At 36.3% G+C, this 24,610-nt stretch overlaps 3 protein-coding genes across 3 annotated transcripts in view; 1 reads left to right on the top strand and 2 right to left on the bottom strand.

The window, feature by feature from the left end:
• The first annotated feature begins 1,821 nt into the window (after nt 1-1,821).
• Nucleotides 1,822-13,029, top strand: LOC105334517 (uncharacterized). The gene is made up of 6 exons (XM_020069851.3): nt 1,822-2,073; nt 2,878-2,965; nt 10,289-10,462; nt 10,723-10,896; nt 12,138-12,308; nt 12,806-13,029. Exons 1-6 carry the CDS (start codon nt 2,056-2,058, stop codon nt 13,027-13,029), a joined length of 849 nt encoding a protein of 282 aa, XP_019925410.3. The 5' UTR covers nt 1,822-2,055.
• LOC105346024 (large neutral amino acids transporter small subunit 2) overlaps nt 12,909-24,610 on the bottom strand; it is a 27,042-nt gene continuing 15,340 nt past the window's right edge. The window contains exon 10 of the mRNA XM_066080042.1: nt 12,909-13,043. The gene's annotated coding sequence lies outside the window, so the exon portion shown is untranslated. The remainder of the gene's footprint in view (nt 13,044-24,610) is intronic.
• Nucleotides 13,513-21,029, bottom strand: LOC136274031 (uncharacterized). The gene is made up of 2 exons (XM_066080040.1): nt 14,980-21,029; nt 13,513-14,481 (listed from the first exon to the last, which is right to left on the bottom strand). The coding sequence occupies exon 1, from the start codon at nt 19,715-19,717 to the stop codon at nt 15,323-15,325; it is 4,395 nt and encodes a 1,464-aa protein (XP_065936112.1). The 5' UTR covers nt 19,718-21,029; the 3' UTR covers nt 13,513-14,481; nt 14,980-15,322.

The raw sequence follows: 24,610 nt of genomic DNA, 5'->3' as shown, positions 1-24,610 counted from the left end.
TTTAATATTATGTATATATTGAATTTGAAACACGATAACGGCTTTCTGAATATTTGAGCACACTTGGTGTCTTCAGGTTTAGATTATTTACAAATTATATGCATTATATAACAATAGGTTGCTAGTCTATCAGCTGATTCATCAGTTGGATGGTGTTTTGTTTTCTGAACAACCAACTTTTTTTTTTAGTATATAGACAGACAGAACACCACTTTCTCACAGACTCTCACACACAGCAAGTTGATACAATGTATTGGTATACACCTATATCAGGCACGTAGCATCGTTTTTTAAAGTGGGGGGGGGGGCAGACCCATCCAAAAAATCTTGACAAGCAAAAAAAAAAAAAAAGGAAACAGGAAGATTTAAAGTTTCCCAAAATCTTCAAAATCCTAATCCGTGGGGGAGGGGGGCTGGTGTAGTATATAACTTCAATTTTACTCCTCATTTCCTTATTTTCATATCAATTTTTTACATGCTCCCAAAAAAAGTGGGGGGGGGGGGGCAAGGGCAACTCCATGTCAATATTGTAGTAAGTTTGTAAGTAGGACATTAACATTTCAAAACAACCAACTTGATCACCTTATGGATCCACATTATGGAGTTCCGGAGTCCGCGTTATGGAGTTTTGGAGTCCACATGGTGGAGTTTCAGAGTCCACATTGTAGAGTTTTGGAGTCCACGTTGTGGAGTTCTGGAGTTCACATTGTGGAGTTCCGGAGTCCGCATTGTGGATTTCCGAAGTTTACATTGTGAAGTTCCATAATAACAAAACCTTGACATTGTGAAGATTATAAAAGCATTGATATGTAGTATTATCGCAGATAACACTCAATGGTAAATCCCTGCTTGACGTAAATGAACCTAATCAAAGTATACTTTTTAAATTGATTTTTGTATTCTCTTTGGACAAAATAAATAATGTGTTTCATCTCAAATCGATATTTTTATGAAACTTTTTTATTTCTATAATAGTTTCAATTGAAATATATACTGTAACAATATTTAGATGCATCCAATTGCATTTTGCATGCTATAATAAGGAAAATTCAAGATATCCAAACTTCAAAAATGGCATGGTAATGTACCCTGAATGTTTTGGTATATAAACAGGTTTTGATGCAAATAAAGAAGGAATACATTTTCATTGATTTATTTTTATAAATAAGAAACGTCGAGTGTGCCTTAATGCAATTTTTTCTTTTCAGGTAAACTAAATGTGTATCATTCAATTTGGATTGCAAAAGTGGACAAACAACTTTGTTATAGTTAGACTCTGTATGCTACATGTACATGAATTGTATAATAAGACACTGCGAAAAAAATAGAAAGAGGTTAAAATTTTAAGGCGGTTAGTACTAAAACATGGTTGAGTAGAAAGGTTCCAAATGATCGGGTTCTCAATCATCTGTATGCCTCTGACAAACAAAAGAAAATGAAATTCATATACGTGATATTCTCATGTTGTAAAGCAATAGTATGAGAGTAACTGGTGAGTGATAAAACAAATGAAATATTCATCCGACCGATCAAAATAAAATATTTCTTAGTATTTTAGTTAAAAAATATGTTCAATCTAATCATACAACAGAACAGCAATGTATTAGTAAATGTACCCCCTTCCTTAAAAAAAGAGAGAGAGAGAGAGAGAGAGAGAGAGAGAGAGAGAATTCAATCACCATTAGTTGGGTAAACAAAGAAAAATGTAGAGTCAATAAACGAAAACTTATGCCGGATATTTTATCAATGTTGAATGACTTGCCTTTTATCCAATTTTATATGTCATATGACGTTTCTGTTAAAATGTTCGAATGCATTGGAAGTGTGTGTGCATTTCTTGCAATTTTCTGTACCTTTTCCTTTGCTCACCTGGATAATTTTGTCATAAGAGTCATAAGCGACATAGGCCCGTGTGCATGCAAGCTGGAGTGTTATTCTTCGACAAAATGTGCCTCTGTTAACTATGATTTAAGCAATTTTGAGTGTGAGCTCAGTTCGTATAATGGATCCTTGTTTAACGAATCAAACGCCACTGAGTTATATCACTCTTTCTCTATGGACAATATCAAACAGGTGGGAAAAATTAATGTCGAATTGTCATCAGTCTTTGCCAACAACTTTTAATCTACATGTCTAAATGACAGTTTACTAAATGGGTCAAAATAGATCCGATGAACATTGCAAATTTTTAATTAAGTAATGATTTTGTTGGATTACAAAGTAAGATTGAGTTGTTCATGTTGCATACAGTATTACTTTTGTTTAATTTTTGAATCTATCTATTGAGTGTAAAAATAAAAACATTAAATAGTGACTTAGAATGAATTTGAATAGAAAAAGATCCGTAACTGTAGGTTTTCTAAAAACCTCATAGAAATTAATATCTTTTTTACATTGCGAATTTCGTTTACAAGAAGCGATAGAGAAGTTGTAGAACGAGAGTTGATTAGATTTCATCTAGGCTATCAATCTTAACAGGATTTCTCCCAACGATAGTTCTTGATGTAAATTTATAGTGTCTGGGACAGTTGATACGCCGCGAGCTCCAGAAAATACTACCCACTATTTGGAGAAAAAAGAATATAACATTCGGCGCTAAATAATCAGCGCTAGGGTTGTATATATCACTCCATATATTTTTATAGGAGCGTGGTACATGTATCACAAGAATGCGATCTTTCGCCCAAGCCTTCCTTCTTATGAACTTTGATCAAATTAATCTGCTTTGTATTATGCTTATACTGTATAATTTGTCTTTAACTACTAGTACATGTACTATACATATAACTGGAAGGAACAGTTCCACATTTAGATCAATCTATACGTGATACATCGATGATTTTTGTGTTTAATCCACATTTTGAAATGTATTTGTAGGAATTTTCAGATCCTTGTAATGGTATATTGTGTGGGCCAAATATGAAATGCATCACTTCCACCAATGGAATTCTTTGCATTATTACAGGTGATTTACTTGATATAAATAACAAGTCGTTTTATTGTGATTAATATTTTTTGATAAATTTACTGTAGTATTTTTTTTTTTACGGGAAACCGTTTTGTTTACTAGAAGGTACCGGTCTTGGCTGTTTTACACACTCGTTAGTCTTGTTTCTTTAGAATTAAAATTGCTCTGGTTGTTAGAATCTAAATTACGTGTAGGTCTTAGGCTTAAAAAATTTACTCTTCTCAAACATCTATCCTAATTAATAATTACAAAAATATTCAATTGATTTTAGTTGTTTTTCATACAAAGGAAATTGTGACTCACGTGAAATTTTTCACGTGTTTTCGTGTGAATTCCACATTAAGCTTTACGTGAATTCACATGAAGCTCTTTTCACGTGATATACACTTCATTTTTTTTAATAACAGTTATCCATCGATTTCCGGTGCAGTGCTATCTATACAATCATACACGTATATTTTAGATTAGTAAACTCGTATTTAGACCGAGAATAAGATAAACTGTACTCCGATTGGTTCATAGAAACGCTTTAACAAAAGCTTGGACTTTGGGTAGTTGTGTCAAACGGCAATATGACGTTGGCCTGTCTATTTCATTACTGACCACACAGCCATGGGTCTTTGAAATCAACAAGATTTGTCTGGCTTTAAACTTAAAATATCTATGCTTATTACATACTTAGTAATAAATACAGGTTTTTGGCATATGTGATACAGATGACATCACACAACTCATATCGGCCTCCGGGGCTGATACAGGTTATCAGCCCTAGGGCTGATACGGATCCGTATCACACCCCTTGCGGAACACCTCTGCCCTTTTCTGTTTCGGCATTTGTGCATGTTTACAGACGAAAAATGAAACATTTCTTGCAGTCGACATTTTTAAATGCAGTTGAAAACTTTAGTTTTGGAGCATTTAATTTTAAAACACGAGGAAATTCCGGTTCTGTAGCGACATGTTGGTAAAACAATAAGATCTCATATTTTTATTTAATACATGTACAGACTACTTTCAAATAATATTTAAAATCACTTTGTTCAAGTTGATGCCTTTTTACATAATTTATTACTAAGTATGTAATAAGTATCGGCCCTCGGGCTGATATTGGAGTCTTGGGCCGATACAGGCTGTGATATAGAAAAGGGTATGTATTATTAGGTCTTTCCACCTTTCAGGTGAAAGACCTCTTGTTTTCTTTATGTTTTTAGGTCTTTCCACCTTTCAGGTGAAAGACCTTTTGTTTTCTTTATGTTTTTAGGTCTTTCCACCTTTCAGGTGAAAGACCTTTTGTTTTCTTTATGTTTTTTATTATTCTTATAATTTTTCTTTTCTATTTTCCTTGGGACAACTTTTTTATTTCAAGAGATATTGAAACAATTTTTTCTTTATGTTATTGGCCATTAAAAGTTATGGTACCAAATGACCCTTTGCTTGATCACTCCCAGAACTTACAAAGTTATTGCCCTTGTGTACGAAAAGCTTGTTATCGCTACTCCTCTGAAACCATAAGAGATAGAGACTTGGAACTTTTACCAATGTCTTCAGTACACTTAGAGGGTTCTTCAATCTACTAATACCGAAAGGATCTGAGCCCCCTTCTATCAGTTATTGCCCCTGAAAGTATTTGAATTTCCATAAAATCACTTCCAACTTTTTTATTTTTTATCATAGAGACTTCGGACCACTTCGGATGGAAGCGTCTACTTTGGCCGAACAAAATGACATAAAGGTCAAAGGTCAAGGTCATCTGCAAATCTCTTAATTAATGAGTTTTTGTATCTCTTTTGTTTAGGATGGTAGAGAAAAACTTGTTCATGGATGTAGTAGGACATCTTAAGACATTTCAAAATATATCCCCTTGGCTCCTTCTTATAAATAGTTACAGAGTTATTGCCCCTTTTGTACGAAAAGCTTGTTGTCGCTACTCCGCTGAAACCATGAGAGAAACTTAAAACTTTTACCAATGTCTTCAGTACACTTAGAGGGTTCTTCAATCTATTCATACCAAAAGGATCTGAGCCCCCCTTCTAGTAGTTATTGCCCCTGAAAGTATTTACATTTTTATAAAATCACTTCCAACTTTTTCATTACTTATTATAGAGACTTCGAACCACTTGGGATGGAAGCATCCACCTTGGCCAAACAAAATGACATAAAGGTCAAAGGTCAAGGTCACTTGGAAATCTCTTAATTAATGAGTTTTTGTGTCTATTTTGTTTAGGATGGTAGAGAAAAACTTTTTCATGGATGTAGTAGGACATCTTAAGGCATTTCAAAATATCACCCTTTGACCCTTACCATGTAACAATTATAGAGTTATTGCCCCTATTGTACAAAATGCTTGTTATCGCTACCCCTCATTAACCGTTAGAGGTAGAGACTTGAAACTTTTAATAATGTATTCAGTATACTTAGACGCTCGTTCAATCTATCATACCGAAAGGGTCCAAAGTTCCTTTTATAGCAGTTATTGCCCCTGAAAGTTTGAACAATCAATAAAAACATAAATAACTTTTGAATCAATAATCATAGATACATCGGATCACTTGGTATTGAAGCGTCTACCTTGTCAGATCAAAATGACATAAAGGTCAAAGGTCAAGGTCAAGCAATAAAAAATTGCTAACTTAATCGTTTGGCACTTTTTTTTATGAAGTAACGCAGAAAAAATACTTTATTCTATTGAAGCAATCTTATTTTAAACATTAAAAACAGTAAAGTGGAAAGACCTCTAATTGTTCGAGAACAATTAGTCTACTAGTTTATTATTTTTTTTCTTCTCTTTTTTTCCAAGGACAGCTTTTTTATTTCAAGAGATATTGAAATAATTTTTTCTTTATGTTATTGGTCATTAAAAGTTATGGTACCAAATGACCCTGTTCCTGATAACCCCCAGAACTTACAAAGTTATTGCCCTTGTTTACGAAAAGCTTGTTATCGCTACTCCTCTGAAACCATAAGAGATAGAGACCTGAAACTTTTACCAATGTCTTCAGTACACTTAGAGGGTTCTTCAATCTACTAATACCGAAAGGATCCGAGATACCGTTCTATCAGTTATTGCCCCTGAAAGTATTTGAATTTCCATAAAATCACTTTCAACTTTTTTATTATTAATCATAGAGACTTCGGACCACTTGGGATGGAAGCGTCTACCTTTGCCGAACAAAATGACATAAAGGTCAAAGGTCAAGGTCATTTGGAAATCTGTTAATTAATGAGTTTTTAGATCTCTTTTATTAAGGGTGGTAGAGAAAAACTTTTTCATGGATGTATTAGGACATCTTAAGACATTTTAAAATATAGCCCCTCGGCTCATACCTTTGAATAAATACATAGTTATTGCCCCTATTGTACGAAATGTTTGTTATCGCTACTCCTCTGAAACCATAAGAGATAGAGACTTGAAACTTTTACCAATGTCTTCAGTACACATAGACGGTTCTTCAATCTATTCATACCGTAAGGATCTGAGGTCCCCATCTAGAAGTTATTGCCCCTGAAAGTATTTACATTTCCATAAAATCACTTCAAACTTTTTTATAACTTATCATAGAGACTTCGGACCACTTGGGATGGAAGCATCTACCGTGGCCGAACAAAATAACATAAAGGTCAAAGGTCAAGGTCATTTGGAAATCTCTAAATTAATGGGTTTTAGATCTCTTTTGTTTAGGGTGGCAGAGAAAAACTTTTTCATGTATTTAAAAGGACATCATAAGACATTTCAAAATGTAACCCATTGACCCTTTCCATATAACAATTATAGAGTTATTGCCCCTATTGTACAAAATGCTTCTTATCGCTACTCCTCATTAACCGTTAGAGATAGAGACTTGAAACTTTTACTAATGTTTTCAGTACACTTAGATGCTCCTTTAATTTATTCATACCGAAAGGGTCCAAAGTCCCTTTCATGCAGTTATTGCCCCTGAAAGTTTCAAACATTTAATTAAAACACAAACAATTTTTTAATCAATAATCATAGATGCATCGGACCACTTGGTATTGAAGCGTCTACTTTGTCAGATCAAAATGACATAAAGGTCAAAGGTCAAGGTCAAGTAATAAAAAATTGCAAACTTAATCGTTTGACACTTTTTTATGAAGTAACGCAGAAAAAATACTTTATTTTATTGAAGCAATCTTATTTCAAACATAAAAAACAATAAGGTGGAAAGACCTCTAATTGTTCGCGAACAATTAGTCTACTAGTTAGGTCTTTCAACCTTTCAGGTGAAAGACCTCTTGTTTTCTTTATGTTTTTTCTTCTTCTTCTTCTTCTTCTTTTTTTCTATTTAGCTCTGGGTGACTTTTTTATTATTAGAGATATCCAAACAATTTAAACTTTATGTAAATGCTCATTAAAAGTTATGGTACCAATTGACCCTGTGTCAAAGAACTCCCAGAACTTTCAGAGTTATTGCCCTTTGAGAAGGAAATGCTTGTTATCGCTACTCCTCTGAAACCATAAGAGATAGAGATTTGGAACTTTTACCAATGTCTTCATTACACTTAGAGGACTCTTCAATCTATTCATACCAAAAGGATCTGAGGCCCCCTTGTAGTAGTTATTGCCCCTGAAAGTATTTAAATTTCCATAAAATCACTTCCAACTTTTTTATTATTTATCATAGAGACTTCGGACCACTTGGGATGGAAGGGTCTACCTTGGCCGAACAAAATGACATAAAGGTCAAAGGTCAAGGTCATTTGAGAAGCTGTTAATAAATGAGTTTTTATATCTCTTTTGTTTAGGGTGGTAGAGAAAAACTTTTTTATGGAGGTAGTAGGACATCTTAAGACATTTTAAAATATAGCCCATTGACTCATACCTTTGAATATTTACAGAGTTATAGCCCCTATTGTACGAAACGCTTGTTATCGCTACTCCTCTGAAGCCATAAGAGATAGAGACTTGGAATTTTTACCAATGTATTCAGTACACTTGGAGGGTTCTTCAATCAATTCATACCGTAAGGATCTGAGGCCCCCTTCTAGTAGTTATTACCCCTGAAAGTTTTTAAATTTCTATAAAATCATTTCCAACTTTTTTATTATTTGTCGTTCAGACTTTGGACCACATGGAATAGAAGCGTCTACCTTGGCCGAACAAAATGACATAAAGGTCAAAGGTCAACGTCATTTGGAAGTCTGTTAATTTATGAATTTTCATATCATTTGAAATACAGAATTATAGTAAGGGTTTCAATAGCTTGCTGGATTGTGCAATAAGGTATTCAATTGGGTCAGCTAGGTATCACAATAAGTCCTGTGGTTACTCAAGTGGAACTTGTTTTTACAGTGAACCCTTTCATTTTGTACAAAGACACCACACCTCTAGAACACTCTCTTTTATTGTTAGGTTTACTGTTTATATGATTGTGTGAAGAATATAACCTTGGCTCAGTTTTGTTCATAGTAAGTGGAAAAAAATTCAGAAAAGTAATTTAATAAATCTTTACAATATATACAACATGGAATTCTTAAAGAAATGGTTTGATAATAATAAAAAAAATCTCTTTAAAAACCATTTACATGTATCAATTAATGGCTTTGTGGTTTTCCCATTTTATAGTACAACATGTATCATAGGTATAATAATGTTTTGTACACCTTATTGAGCAATCTAGCAATTCATTAAAAATATTAGGTGGAAAGACCTCTAATTGTTCTCGAACAATTAGCCTACTAGTTTCTTCTTCTTCTTCTTTTTTTCTATTTAGCTCGGGGTGACTTTTTTATTATTAGAGTTATCCAAACAACTTAAACTTTATGTAATTGCTCATTAAAAGTTATGGTACCAATTGACCCTGTGTCAAAGAACTCCCAGAACTTACAGAGTTATTGCCCTTTGAGAAGAAAATGCTTGTTATCGCTACTCCTCTGAAACCATAAGAGATACGGATTTGGAACTTTTACCAATGTCTTCATTACACTTAGATGGTTCTTCAATCTATTCATACCAAAAGGATTTGAGGCCCCCTTGTAGTAGTTATTGCCCCTGAAAGTATTTAAATTTCCATAAAATCACTTCCAACTTTTTTATTATTTATCATAGAGACTTCGGACCACTTGGGATGGAAGAGTCTACCTTGGCCGAACAAAATGACATAAAGGTCAAAGGTCAAAGGTCATTTGAGAAGCTGTTAATTAACGAGTTTTTATATCTCTTTTGTTTAGGGTGGTAGAGAAAAACATTTTTATGGATGTAGTAGGACATCTTAAGACATTTTAAAATATAGCCCCTTGGCTCATACCTTTGAATAATTACAGAGTTATATCCCCTATTGTACGAAATGCTTGTTATCGCTACTCCTTTGAAACTATAAGAGATAAAGACTTGGAACTTTTACCAATGTATTCAGTATACTTGGAGGGTTCTTCAATCTATTCATACCGAAAGGATCTGAGGCCCTCTTCTAGTAGTTATTCCCCATGAAAGTTTTTAATTTTCTATAAAATCATTTCCACCTTTTTTATTATTTGTCGTACAGACTTCGGACCACTTGGAATAGAAGCGTCTACCTTGGCCAAACAAAATGACATAAAGGTCAAAGGTCAACGTCATTTAGAAGTCTTTTAATTAATGAATTTTCATATCATTTGAAATACAGAATTATAGTAAGGGTTTCAATAGCTTGCTGGATTGCGCAATAAGGTATTCAATTGGGTCAGCCAGGTATCACATAAAGTCCTGTGGCTACTCAAGTGGAACTTGTTATTCATTTTGTACAAAGACAGCTAGCCTGTAGAACACTCTCTTCTATTGTTAGCTTTACTGTTTATACGATTGTGTAAAGAATATTCACTTGGCTCAGTTTTGTTCATAGTAAGTGGAAAAAAATTCAGAAAAGTAATTAGCTAAATCTTTACCGATATATACAACATGGAATTTTAAAAAAAAATGGCTTGATAATAATAAAAATAAAAAATCTCTTTTAAAACCATTTATCAATTAATGGCCTTGTGGTCTTCCCATTTTATAGTACAACATATATCATAGGTATAGTAATGTTTTGTAAATCTTATAGAGCAATCTAGCAATTCATTAAAATATTAGGTGGAAAGACCTCTAATTGTTCTCGAACAATTAGCCTACTAGTTCTCTATATATTTCACTCGAATCCAGCGTCATTTTTACCTGTTTTGATGCAAGAAATATATGTCGATGATCATAAAAGTCCAATGTCGTATTATAATGGATCTAAAAGTTACTTTAATGACTTTATTCTTCCAGGTTTTTTGGCAATATACAAAATTTACGTAATATGTACTTTTTGCTCCGTCATCTTACACATTATTCCGTGACTGTAGAATGCGGAGAACCGTTTGCTGTCACCAATACGATACCAAGCTCTCTGTCAAGTCTGCGAGCAGTTGGTACGGTCCTGTTGTATCAATGTGACAGCGTTGGAACGCCTGTCGGTAATCTAACCTCTGTGTGTCAATCGAACGGGGTCTGGTCACATATTACCGGATATTGCAAAGGTAGAGCTAATTCTAAAAAATTATATGGTTTTTTTTTTCATTTTTTATAAAGCTTTTCTCACTTTTTACTCATTTTCGTATTTCATTTTAATAATAATAATTACATTGCTAGTGGTTAGAAAAAAACCCAGACAAGGCTTCAGCTAACCCTAACCCAATCATATTTCTATAATCAATAAAATATTTATCAAACTAAATCGAATATATCTGACAGATTTGGTATTTATTAATAAATAATACAATCATTTTACAACATGCAGTGTGTGGAACATTACCCTCTGTTCCTAATGGCGCCGTGGGTCCTGGGTTCGACTACCAGAATGCTGTCCGTAACATTACCTGTCAATTAGGGTTCATGTTGTCTACACCCGATAACACCATCACGTGTCAGGGGGACGGAAACTGGTCAGCCATAAACACCACGTGTATTATTCGTAAGTGTACAGTTTTTGCAGTAATTCTGAGCACATTTTAAACATCACAAACCTTACAATGAGGTAAATCGCCATCACTTTTAGTCATGATTTCAAAACTTTTTAAATTCAATTATCTTTACATCTGCCGAGTATGATCCCCCCATTTCTTACGGAGACTTAACATTGTAATTCATAGCTCTGTAGAAACTGGCAGGACTGAAGTCTACACGCCCCGTTTATCGATTGGTCGAAATCTACAGCGACCTCAGAAAAATCACGGAATGCAGGAAATAATCAGGATGATGTCAGACTAAATTCCATAAGATACGATTCGGCTGTTTATTTTAGCTAACGTACTGATGTTCATTAACAGTAATTTAAAGAACTTCACCTACTTTTTACAATCAATTTATTAAGGGAAAATGTTATTATGAATAATAATTGTCGGTCCCAAGATTTTTATGCAGCACGACGATTAGGACGATTTCTAATTTAAAAAAATACATACCTGTGAAATAAGTGCAACTGGAATCGATGAATTAAAAAATATCCAAGATATCTACATTGAAACATAATTATTTTTCACTCGAAAAAATCACAAGGAACTCAAAAAGATTTTTTACGGAGTTTATAATGGGAAATTTTAAGATATTTTCGAAAATTTGGAAGTCATTCGGAATACTTCGCACAATTTTGCAACGTTATCGCCCGGGCACTGCTCAATGCAGAAACCCCGTTGAGTCCTTTTTTTAACCGTGCACTGAAACCCGATAAGGTACAGGGGGCGTTTCAAAACAGAAATCTTTGAAAAATTTAATACTTATGAATAAACATCAATCAAAACCTGAGGTATTTTTTATAATCGGGTAATTAATGTGAATTGAGGGTATCTTGTGGCGGAGTATATAGAATGAATTGAACATTTAAAAAAAAAATCCATTCCATCTCATTGAATTTTAAATGTTTTCTCTCTTCGGTAGCATGAAGAAAAACCATTTCATGTATTGCCATTTTCTTGTTTGATGCAAAGTATAACGGCGATGTCGAAAATAGTTACCAAAACTCGTGGTTCTTTGTTGACATCGATATTTGAAACTTTTAGTTGCAATGAATTTTAGAAGCATTATTCACAAATGCAAACAAAACATATGCTAATACCAACCCTAAAACTGCATGTAAATTATTTGGGATAGCAGATTATAATAACCCAGTTTATATGAACATGTAATTAAGCATTGAATAAAGTTTTTCCCTTTCAGATGAGTGCCCGGCGTCTTTTCACCACGACATGATAAAGGGCCTGTGTATCCGCGTGTTCGATGTTCCCGCCACCTGGGATGACGCCGACACCATGTGTCAAAACTACTCACAGCGATTGATCAATATCAACACTCCGTCCCAAGTAACCATCCTCACAGAATATTTAAGGAGTAAGTACTTCAGGTTGAGGAACCATTCTTTGAGTAGTATAAATTTTGACCAGGGCGTGGTCAAATCGAATAAAGTCCAAAGAGTTTTACGATAGATTTGATCACGCTCCGACCGAAATAATCACCTCATTTAATTCAAAGAATGATTCCTTATTACTGTTAATTATAAAATTTTCACCAATTGTGCGATCAAATATTAGAATAATGATATATTAATTTGATTTTCATATCTTTTATTCATGCAAACCGCGTTTGCGTCCCAACAATACGTCATTTCAATTTATTGGACTGTCAAATACAAAATCGATTCATAGTGTTAACACAGACAGACACTGAAAAATGTAAATATTATGCAATAAGCGTCACTACCTATCCCCCGAAAAAAGCAACAAAACTTTGATGTCCTTTACATTGCTATCAACCAATCAAAGAAACACATGATTAAGATGGAAGCACATTAGGAGAACTGTCGTTTTGAAGACATTGAACTGTTTCAGGCCTGACTAATGTAGATGAACGGGACGATATACACGTGGGAGGGAGGCTGGTCGATGGTCAGTACCGGTGGATGGTCACTAACAAAACGATTGCCCCGGCGGTGTGGGACGTGAATAACCCCAGTGAGTCAATGAGGGTGTGCACTCACTTCCACGACACGGAGCATCTCCGGGACAAGGAATGTACCGCGCTCAGCAAATACGCATGCGGGGTGTTTTATTGAATATTGTGAGCAAACTGGAAAAAAAACAACTAAACATGTTTGATAATGTACAACTTATGAACGCAACTTTGTTGCTTTGCAGGGGCAGTCGAAAAAAATTTGTTACAATATATAGACTGTACACTTCACAGATTTCGTGAAGAAAAATGTGTCCAGATAGAATATTATGTTTAGCTTGTTGAGCTTCCGTGCTCTTGTAATAAATCTTAATAGCATCGAGCATTACTGACTATTTATTTAAAAATGTTGTAGATGATGTCCAAAATATAGTACACTGTTTTTATACAAACAATAGAGTATTAATTACTTGAATAAGCAAGACTATGACCCATATCTATTTACACGGAATACAAAATCAATGTCCAGGTTAAGTTTATATCTTTTTCTTTGCAGTTGGATATCATATTAACTATTCTTAAAATAAATGATTTAAAACCTGAGTGAGGGAAACCTGATCCCCTTCTTCCAAATAAATGATATAAAGCAAGTGCAAGATTTATTCATTTTATATTCAACAAAGCACTATGAGGTATAAACAGTCCTTGGTAATATGATATGTATTACTATGATTGATAAAATTTTACATACATTTTAAAATAAAAAACAGTGAACAAGCTGTATAATTGATATAATTTTACATACATTGTAAAATCAATTAAAACCAGTGAACATGTCGTAAAATTCAAACGAATGAGACTGATTGATCAACCATGAGATCCATGCATTCAATTGGTCCACCACACCGCGTGATCTCTACTTTCTTTAAAATTACGTCAAAACATGACGATTTTAATCCATTGTGAAAGTAATTTTAAAGTGCATTTATTTCTAACGTAGTGGATATAGCCTCGATCGGCGTGTTCCCGTTTTTGCACATTGTAACGGGATGAGCGGAGGCTACTCCAAACAACAACAAGACATCTTAAATTTAACAAAATTTAATAACAAAAAAAATAAGAGAAAGAAAGAAAAGATAGAAATATAAACACTAAACCACACAAACACTCACACAACTTTCACTCAACAAGAAAAAATATGATGTTTATACAAATGACCAAAAATAACTTAGAAGAGTGTCCGAATCTCCGGGGCTGTAGTCCTGGACCAACTACGGACAACTACAACTAGAGTAGTTTCGTCACCACAATCATCATCATCATCACCATCATAATCATCGACACTATCGTCAACACCATCGCCTACAACACCATAATCATAATAGACATCATCGTCATCACCATCATCATCTACTTCATCATCATCGACATGACCATCATCATCGTCGTCGACATCACCATAACATCATCGTCGTTATCAACGTCAACATCGCATCGTCATCGACTTCACCATGAACGACATCATCTACATCATCATCATCGACATGACCATCATCATCATCGTAGTCATCGACATCATAACATCATCGTCGTCATCAACATCAACAATATGACACTACAATAAGTGTACAAGTGACACCATAACACCATAATAAAAACAATATTGTATAATACATCATATAAGTATCTCACTGATAGTATCAAACTATGATAATGTATAAATAGTATTATATTAAAGGCAACATCTCAAAATATTGTAAGTATATGGTAACTAAGTTATTTGTTTACAGTAAACAATATGGCGTCTGAGACTTCCGGTGACGCACTTCCGCCCAAGTAGTTAAGTGGAAAAAGTGACAATAAATTGTAAAATAAAATAACGCATAGAAAATAGCCCTTTAAATCACCGTTTCTTTATACAGCAATAGCACAAACTGTACTATAGAAAAAGACGAATTCCATTTAAACACTCTCGCTAAAGTCACACATCAGTGAACACACAGGTAACTCTACAGTGAACAATGGTCAAGGTGACTTTATAGGACGACTGCGTAATACTAATAAAAAGGCAAAAATTTACAAATAAACTACACCAAACTAAATAAATACTTACCACGGTCAGCTATCCGTGTCCGCGTCAAATGCTGAACTTGTGAAACTAAAACATGCCACACAGGCTTCTAACACGATACCCCCTTCACACACTAAGCACGTCTTAATCGCTGGACAGCTCGGCCGGGTATAACTTAGCGCCTATTGTTAGGGTCGGCCAAGCACGTTGCAAAGAATTATGGGGAAAATAAAATCGGGTGTGTTCGATATGAACAGTGATTGTCACACACCTCCCCCCTTAAAAAATTGTCCTGCAATTTCAAATAAACAATCACTGAATTTTGAAAATTCTCACGTATTTACAATAAAACCTATACACATACCTGTACTGTCTACTATACATCTCACTGACGACTCAGGTAATCCGCACCCACATTGTCGCTTCCTTTGATCGCAATGATCCTAAAGCGGTATGGCTGAAGCTGCAAAGCCCAACGCATCAGTCTGGAGTTCTCTGTCTTTGCTTTGTTAAGGTAGGTCAGGGGTTGGTGATCAGTTTCAAGTAGAAACTCGCGTCCATAAAGGTACTGGTGGAACTTCTGTATTCCCCACACTACCGCCAAACACTCCTTCTCGATAACAGCGTATGCCTTTTCTCTTGGTTGAAGTTTCCTACTGGCGTACGCTACGGGTAGTTTCTCGTCATCCTCCATCTGTAACAGCACAGCACCTATCCCATCATCTGCAGCGTCCGTGCGTAAAATGAAGATTTCATTAAATTCTGGCAACTTCAATATTGGCCTTTCTGATAACATGTGTTTCAATGTATCAAAAGCTCGTTGCTGACTTTCAGTCCAAATAACTTTATTTGGTTGGCCCTTCTTCGTGAGATCAGAAAGTGGAATGGCTATCGCAGAGAAATTCGGAATAAACTTTCTGTAGAATCCTGCTAAGCCTAGGAAGGCACGAACCTGTTTCTTGGTTTGTGGTATTGGCGCATTTCTGACTGCATCAATCTTGTCCTGTTCTGGTTCTAGACACTTGTTGCCCACCATATGTCCCAAACAGTCAATCTTGTCAAATCCGATGAAACATTTTGTCGGTCTGGCCGCAAGTCCCGCATCTCTGAGTCGTTCGAACACAGTCTTCAGTATGTGTAGATGTTCTTCAAAGGTATCTGTAAAAACAATGACATCATCGATAAAGTTTTCTACGCCGTTCATACCTTGAAGTAGTTTTCTCATCATACGACTAAATGTTGCCGGCGCGTTTACAAGACCAAACGGCATTGTCCTGAATTGGTACAATCCGGATGGTGTGGAAAAGGCTGTAAGCGGCTTACTCTCGTCAGCCATCGGTACTTGCCAGTATCCTTTGCTTAAGTCTATCTTTGACACAAACTTCTTTCCGGTCATTTTGGAAAATATGCTTTCTGGACTGGGCATTGGTTCTGCATCAAATACCGTAGCACAGTTCAGTCGTCTATAATCAATGCAAAATCGATTCGTTCCATCTTTCTTCCGAGCTATGACAACTGGAGCTGAATAAGGGGAAGATGATGGCTCAATCACATTCAACTGTAGCATTTTCTGAACTTCTTCTGTAATTGTTTTCTCTGTACTGAACGGAATTGGATATGGTTTCACACGCACAGGTTCAGACGACGTCACAACAATCTTATGCTCCACTAAGTTCGTCATTCCAGGTATATCCGTAAATACATCTGAGAACGAATCACACAGTGATTTAGCAGTTTCCAACTGATCTGGTGTTAGTCTGTCTGCAAACTTTATGTCCTTTGCTGTTTCGGTTTGAGTAACAGGTGGCATAAGAATAGAGTCCTGTTGTTCATCATCATCTAGGTCACTAAAGTCTATGAGTGAAATTGCACATGTTGACAAAACACCACAGTTCAATGTATCTCGTTCAACATACTTCTTAAGAAGATTTGCGTGGAAAGTTTTCAGCTTGCCTCCCATATCGATCTTGTAGTCCATATGTCCTATCTTCTGTATTACACTATAAGGTCCCTTCCATTGCATGAGGAGTTTGTTTGACTTTGTCGGTAGAAGAATTAGTACTGTGTCTCCCTCTTTCATCTGACGACCTTGCGTTTTCCTGTTGTAGTACTTGCGCTGACGTTTTGAAGCTTTCTCCAAGTTTTGGCGAGCTATGTCACATGTTTCTTCCAATCGTGTGCGTAAGTCAAGTACGTATTGATACGTTGTCTTAACGTCCTCGTCAGGAATTTCCTTTGTCCTGGGTTCTTTAAGAATTGTCATCGGACCACGAACAGTACGTCCATAGAGAGGATCAAACGGCGAAAAACCAAGGCTCTCCTGTGGTACTTCACGGTATGCAAAGAGTAATGGGTTGATGTACTTATCCCAGTCTCTTGGTCGCTCAGCACACATCCTCTTTAGCATCTGTTTCAACGTACCATTGAACTTCTCGACGAGTCCATTACACATGGGGTGATACGGAGTAGTAGTAATCCGTTTAAATGACAACAGACGGCTCACTTCTTTCATTACGTCCGATGTGAATTGCGATCCTTGATCTGTTAGCATCTCGATCGGAACTCCTAATCTACTAAAGATGTCTACCAGTGCCTCCGCTACTCGCTCTGTCTCAATTCCAGGAAGTGGAATAGCCTCGGGATAACGGGTTGCGTAATCGACAAGCGTCAGAATGTAACGATTCCCTTTGTCGGTAACTGGTTGCAGAGGGCCTATAAGATCAACTGCTACTCGTTGAAACGCTTCTGTAATTAGCGGCATTTGTCCTAACGGTACTGCAGGTACTTTTCCTTTTGGAATAGTCCGCTGACACACGTCACATGATCTGCAAAACCGTCTAATGTCTGACTGAATTCCTGGCCAGTAAAATTCGGACACTACTCTGTCGGTTGTTTTCTTTGATCCCAGATGACCACCCATCAGCGTTTCATGTGCTATCTTCATAACGATAGTTCTGTATTTCCGGGGAACGATTAACTGTCGGAAAATTTTTCCACTGGACACTTTCGGACTGCAAAATTCTCTGAACAACATTTGCTTCCGTTCACACATTTTTGAAAATCCGCCGTCACTGAAATGTTTAAGCTGTCCACTCTCAGCTAAGCTCCATAACTTTTTCAGTGTCTCGTCGTTTCGTTGTTCTTGTAAGATATCCTCCGGCGATACATCCCGTATTGCTTCCGATACTTTTAATGGTTTGTATGGAGACTGTTTCTTTTTCAGTTGCGCACGCGTTTCAACAGCTGCTATGTTTTCAACGGAATGAATCCAGGCTGGATTTGGTTCATGTGGTTTCCTTACTCCACGAATATTACCAAGAATAAGATCGTACGAAGGCGAATCAAAGCACCAAGCATCAACACTTCCGGTAAAGTAAGGAGTATCGACATCAATTCTAGCCACATCTGAATCAATAATACGACCGTCTGCTAACTTGCATCGTTGAGATGTCCCTGTTAGTTGATCATCGTTTACCAGTTCTCTACGAATAACGGCACCACTACAACCTGTGTCTCTTAGCACAGTCACTAGTTTATTGCCAACACATCCCTTCACAACTGGCATTTCCGTTTCACAGAAAGCAACCGAATCACCAACACACGGTAAGTTTCCATGTTTCTCGACGACACTCGCGGCTCCTTGGCGACCTCTACCGCGTCCTGGATATCCATGGTTCCCATTATTGTACGACCCACGTTGAAAATCACTAGGGTAAGTATGTTTCGGTGTTGTTTCTTGTTTCTCGCTCGAATTAAACGGCCTGTTATTCGGACTTTTGCGGAAGTTGCAGTTAAAGGCTTTATGTCCTTGTCGTCCGCACTCATAACACTTCACTGCATTTCCAGATTGGTTTTGTTGCACGAAATCTTTGTACGGCGGTTGTCTATCGGACTGCTGTCGTCTGTCAAAGAGCGGTTTTTGCGTAAGTGAAGAAGATGTCACTGTTCTGGCCTCAGCAAACTGGTCCGCGTATCTCGCCATGTCTTGGATCGAAGTAGGAATCCTCTCCTTTAGGAATAAGGCAAGTTCTTTTGAGCAACACAATAAAAACTGTTCACGTAAGAACAAGTCCTTCAGATCATCGAATGTCTTGTTAGTCTTAGACAGCTGAATCCACCGCTCAAGGTAATTGTCCAGTCTGGTAGAAAATTGCATAAAAGTTTCACTTCCGTCTGGTTTTGAAAATCGGAACTTCTTGCGGAAACCGTCCTCCGTCATGTCAAATCGTTTCAACAGGGCGTTCTTCAACTCGTTGAAATCAAGTGCTGTTTCGGGTGAGAGTCTTGCGAACACATCCAGTGCCTTTCCTTTGAGTAATGCGCTAAGATGAGTCCCCCACGTGTCTTTATTCCATTTCTGCGTTGTTGCGTATATCTCAAATCTTTGAATGTACGCGTCAATGTTGTCTTTCGAATCCTCAAACGGAGGAAGTTTTGGTCCTTTTATCACTTGAGAAGTTTCTTTCTCCTCTTTAGTCACAACACTCGGATTCATGTGAGATCTCTCGAGTTGCAGTTTGTGATCAAGTTCCAGTTCTTCTAGTTTTTGCTGATGTCTCTTTTCTTCTATCAATCGGGCGTGCTCTCGCTCATCATGTTCTCTTGCGGCGCGCTCTTTGAAGTCGCGGTCTCTCTCCTCCTGTCTCTCGACTCTATGTTTCTCACGTTCGTCCCGCATTCTGGCCTGTTCGTCCTTCACGAATTGTTGAAGGTCTTCATCCTTCATCCCCATCTTGGTCCCCACTTCAAGTAGCTCCAGCATCTCCTTGACAGTAGACATGGTGCATTGACTGACAGACCAACTTACCTCAAAATTATCTCATAAAGGGACTAACTTCTCAACTTTTAACAAAACAATCTGCCTAACGTAATGTACTCACCAAGGGAAAAGGAAACAACGACCTACACTTGCTCTTACATGTACTACAAAAGAGATCAAAAAATGAAAAATAAAATAAACCTTGGCAACTGTTCACTTATAAAGATATCTTGTAGTATCTGGAGGAGTCAACTCATCCCACCGCTGCCACCAATTGTAACGGGATGAGCGGAGGCTACTCCAAACAACAACAAGACATCTTAAATTTAACAAAATTTAATAACAAAAAAAATAAGAGAAAGAAAGAAAAGATAGAAATATAAACACTAAACCACACAAACACTCACACAACTTTCACTCAACAAGAAAAAATATGATGTTTATACAAATGACCAAAAATAACTTAGAAGAGTGTCCGAATCTCCGGGGCTGTAGTCCTGGACCAACTACGGACAACTACAACTAGAGTAGTTTCGTCACCACAATCATCATCATCATCACCATCATAATCATCGACACTATCGTCAACACCATCGCCTACAACACCATAATCATAATAGACATCATCGTCATCACCATCATCATCTACTTCATCATCATCGACATGACCATCATCATCGTCGTCGACATCACCATAACATCATCGTCGTTATCAACGTCAACATCGCATCGTCATCGACTTCACCATGAACGACATCATCTACATCATCATCATCGACATGACCATCATCATCATCGTAGTCATCGACATCATAACATCATCGTCGTCATCAACATCAACAATATGACACTACAATAAGTGTACAAGTGACACCATAACACCATAATAAAAACAATATTGTATAATACATCATATAAGTATCTCACTGATAGTATCAAACTATGATAATGTATAAATAGTATTATATTAAAGGCAACATCTCAAAATATTGTAAGTATATGGTAACTAAGTTATTTGTTTACAGTAAACAATATGGCGTCTGAGACTTCCGGTGACGCACTTCCGCCCAAGTAGTTAAGTGGAAAAAGTGACAATAAATTGTAAAATAAAATAACGCATAGAAAATAGCCCTTTAAATCACCGTTTCTTTATACAGCAATAGCACAAACTGTACTATAGAAAAAGACGAATTCCATTTAAACACTCTCGCTAAAGTCACACATCAGTGAACACACAGGTAACTCTACAGTGAACAATGGTCAAGGTGACTTTATAGGACGACTGCGTAATACTAATAAAAAGGCAAAAATTTACAAATAAACTACACCAAACTAAACAAGAGGCCCATGGGCCACATCGCTCACCTGAGGAACAAGAGGTATGATAAAATCAGCTCAATGGAGTCATAATACAAACTATCTGGACAATGTACAATAATTCATGTAAATCCTGTATAAATAAAATCCATTTTCCCCTGGATATTCTTATGTTTATAATCATTAGTCCCTTTTCTAACAGGATGATTTTATAGTCATATCATATGTTGAGTATTGCAGATCTAAAAAAGATCCCTAACAATAGTTTATATATGGGATATAAACGTACATCAAACTCTGAACCTTCTCGTGAGGCCAAAGAATTGTCCTGGGGCCAAAGTCTTAACAATTATAAAGAATCATCTGGCTGATTAGTTTTTGAGAAGATTTTTAAAGATTTACCCTATATATTCCTTTGTTAAACTTTGACCCCCCCCCATTGTGGCCCCACCCTACCCCTGGGGATCATTATTTTCACAACTTTGAATCTACACTACCTGAGGATGCTTTCACACAAGTTTCAGCTTTCCTGGCTGATTAGTTTCTGAGAAGAAGATTTTTAAAGAATAACTCTGTTTATTCCTATGTAAAACATCGACCTCCCATTGTGGCCTAAACCTACCCCCAGGGGTCATGATTTTCACAAATTTGAATCTACACTACCTGAGGATGCTTCCACACAAGTTCCAGCTTTGCCGGCGAATTAGTTTCTGAGAAGAAGATTTTTAAAGATTTACTGTATATATTCCTATGTTAAACTTCGATCCCCCATTGTGGCCCCACCCTACCCCCGGGGGTCATGATTTTCACAAATTTGAATCTACACTACCTGAGGATGCATCCACACAAGTGTAAGCTTTCCTCTCTGATTATTTTCTGAGAAGAAGATTTTTAAAGATTTACTGTATATATTCCTATGTAAAACGTTGATCCCCTATTGTGGCCCCTCCCTACCCTCGGGGGTCATGATTTTCACAAATTTGAATCTTCACTACCTAAGGATGCATCCAAACAAGTGTCAGCTTTCCTGGCCGATTAGTTTCTGAGAAGAAGATTTTTAAAGATTTACTTTTTATATTCATATGTTAAACTTTGACCCTCCATTGTGGCCCCACCCTACCCCCAGGGGTCATGATTTTCACATCTTTGAATCTAAACTACCTGAAGATGCTTCCACACAAGTTTCAGCTTTCCTGGCCGATTAGTTTCTGAGAAGAAGATTTCTTAAGAGTTACTCTATATATTCATGTTAAACTTCGACCCCCCATTGTGGTCCCATCCTCAGGTGAGCTAAAAAGGTTAAGTTTACAATTCAATAAGTGGGTTTCTGGAAGAACAGATTTTGAAAATTTTCGTAATAAATATTGACAATTTTTTATACTTTTTTAATCTTTAGCTTTTAAGATCTGTGTACAAACATAGAATTGTGAGCAATTCTCTGTATCTTGCTTAACACTCAAATATGGTTAGTAAATAGAAATTGTAAACAACATGCACTACATGTATAACAAATAAAGAAAACAATTTATTTTTTCGAAATGAATCATATATATATACATGGATATACCTACATATTTCCGTAAGCGATATTAAACTCTATTTAAACTGAATAAACTAGAGAAAATGCCGAGCATCTCAACAAAACCTATTGCATTAATCTACCATTACGCAAAAGATAATGCCGAATTACCGATAGAATGAATTGTATTTCAGTACCCCTACATCAGACTTTGCTTAATATGCGCAGGTAAACAGTTAACGTAACTGTTTGATTTACCGAAGTCTCTGATTGATTTGATACGAAAAATCACGAAATACAGACGATAGTTTCCAGGTTACAAAGCATAAATAATGAAAACGAAACGAAAATCAGAACAAGCTAACACCAACGTCATGTGTGAAAACTGTCAACGCATTGAAATATTTAGCCTCAATTTACTTCACAAAATCGGCACCAATATATTTTTCATGTTTCAAAACTTCCCTTCATACGCGAACTGTTGCACAACAAGCAAATTCATCATAGTCAGATCGACCCTTTTCGTATAATGTCATGGCTGCTTTAAACAAAGAACCTCGTTTTAGAAGTATGGAATACGAGTCTTGGTAAAATGGGTATGCAAACCCGGGCCGTGGCAAAATAAATGCCAGGGCAGATCGGCAATTGTCAATTCCAAATACGCATTATTTTGAAGCAATATCTACAGCGAATACAAATATACTAGTCCATCAAATATCCTGAAATTTTAATGAGATTGGCAGATTAATAACTGCCAATCTTTTGTTTTGCCCAGGCCAAGTCTTGCCTACCCATTTTACCGGATGCCGAGCCCGATTGAAATACGCCTTTCCTTTATTATTATTTTCGTAATAACTTCGATTTCAAACAAAATTACCACTTAATTTTTGCAATTTATATTTTCCTTCCCATAAGGATAATTTATGCTAAACTACGTTGAATTTGCCTCGGTAGTTCTTGAGAAGAAGATTTTTAAAAATGCACCCCCCTTTTTCTACAGTTTCAAGGTTTTCTCCGCTTTGAATACAGATCGGACTTTAATTTTTGCAATTTATATTCGCCCTCCCATAAGGATGCTTTGTGCCAAATTTGGTTGAAATTGGATAAGCAGTTTTAGAGAAGAAGTTCAAAATGTAAAAAGTTTACAGACGGACAGACGGACAGACGGACGGACGGACAGACGGACAGACGGACGACGGACAAAATGTGATCAGAATAGCTCACTTGAGCTTTCAGCTCAGGTGAGCTAATAAATACTTACCACGGTCAGCTATCCGTGTCCGCGTCAAATGCTGAACTTGTGAAACTAAAACATGCCACACAGGCTTCTAACACGATACCCCCTTCACACACTAAGCACGTCTTAATCGCTGGACAGCTCGGCCGGGTATAACTTAGCGCCTATTGTTAGGGTCGGCCAAGCACGTTGCAAAGAATTATGGGGAAAATAAAATCGGGTGTGTTCGATATGAACAGTGATTGTCACACACATAGGTCCTGAGTTAAATTATTAATAGGTCATTTTCAAGCCGAACGCTATTTAAATACAACATCTTTAGAGGGGCATGGTCACGATTTTGGTCAAAAATTAATTTTCCGATGTTAATGTTTACAATGCTTCAGCTGGGTATTCTTAATAGGCAACCAAAATTTGAGTGTCATTTGTTGAGTTACAATCTTTGCCATGTAAAAAAGGCTTTTGTTTACATTTTGAATGTTGAAGTGAAAATTCTAATTCTAGACCTAAAATGAATATGAATGTACGTTAGGAACTGTTTATCTAGGCTTAAAATGAATAATAAGATAAAAAAATCAGCTTGAAAAAGATTTTTATTGGTACATGTATATTGAACCTATGTAAACAAAAACAGGGCCTTGTTTACATGACACAAATTTGTGAGCTTTGTATCTTGCTTAAAACTCAAAGACTGACTCTTAAATTTAATTTGATCATTAGAAATGCACCCCTGAAGTATTGTAAAAAATAAAAACAGGAAAATAGAATTTGACTAAAATCATGACCATGCCCCTTTAAGAGAGATACTGGTACATGTATAAGTTTGGATCGGTTTGTCAAG

Source organism: Magallana gigas, chromosome 3, assembly GCF_963853765.1.
Source record: "Magallana gigas chromosome 3, xbMagGiga1.1, whole genome shotgun sequence".
Taxonomy (NCBI): Eukaryota; Metazoa; Mollusca; class Bivalvia; order Ostreida; family Ostreidae; genus Magallana; species Magallana gigas.
This window is presented reverse-complemented; position numbering and strand designations above follow the sequence as displayed.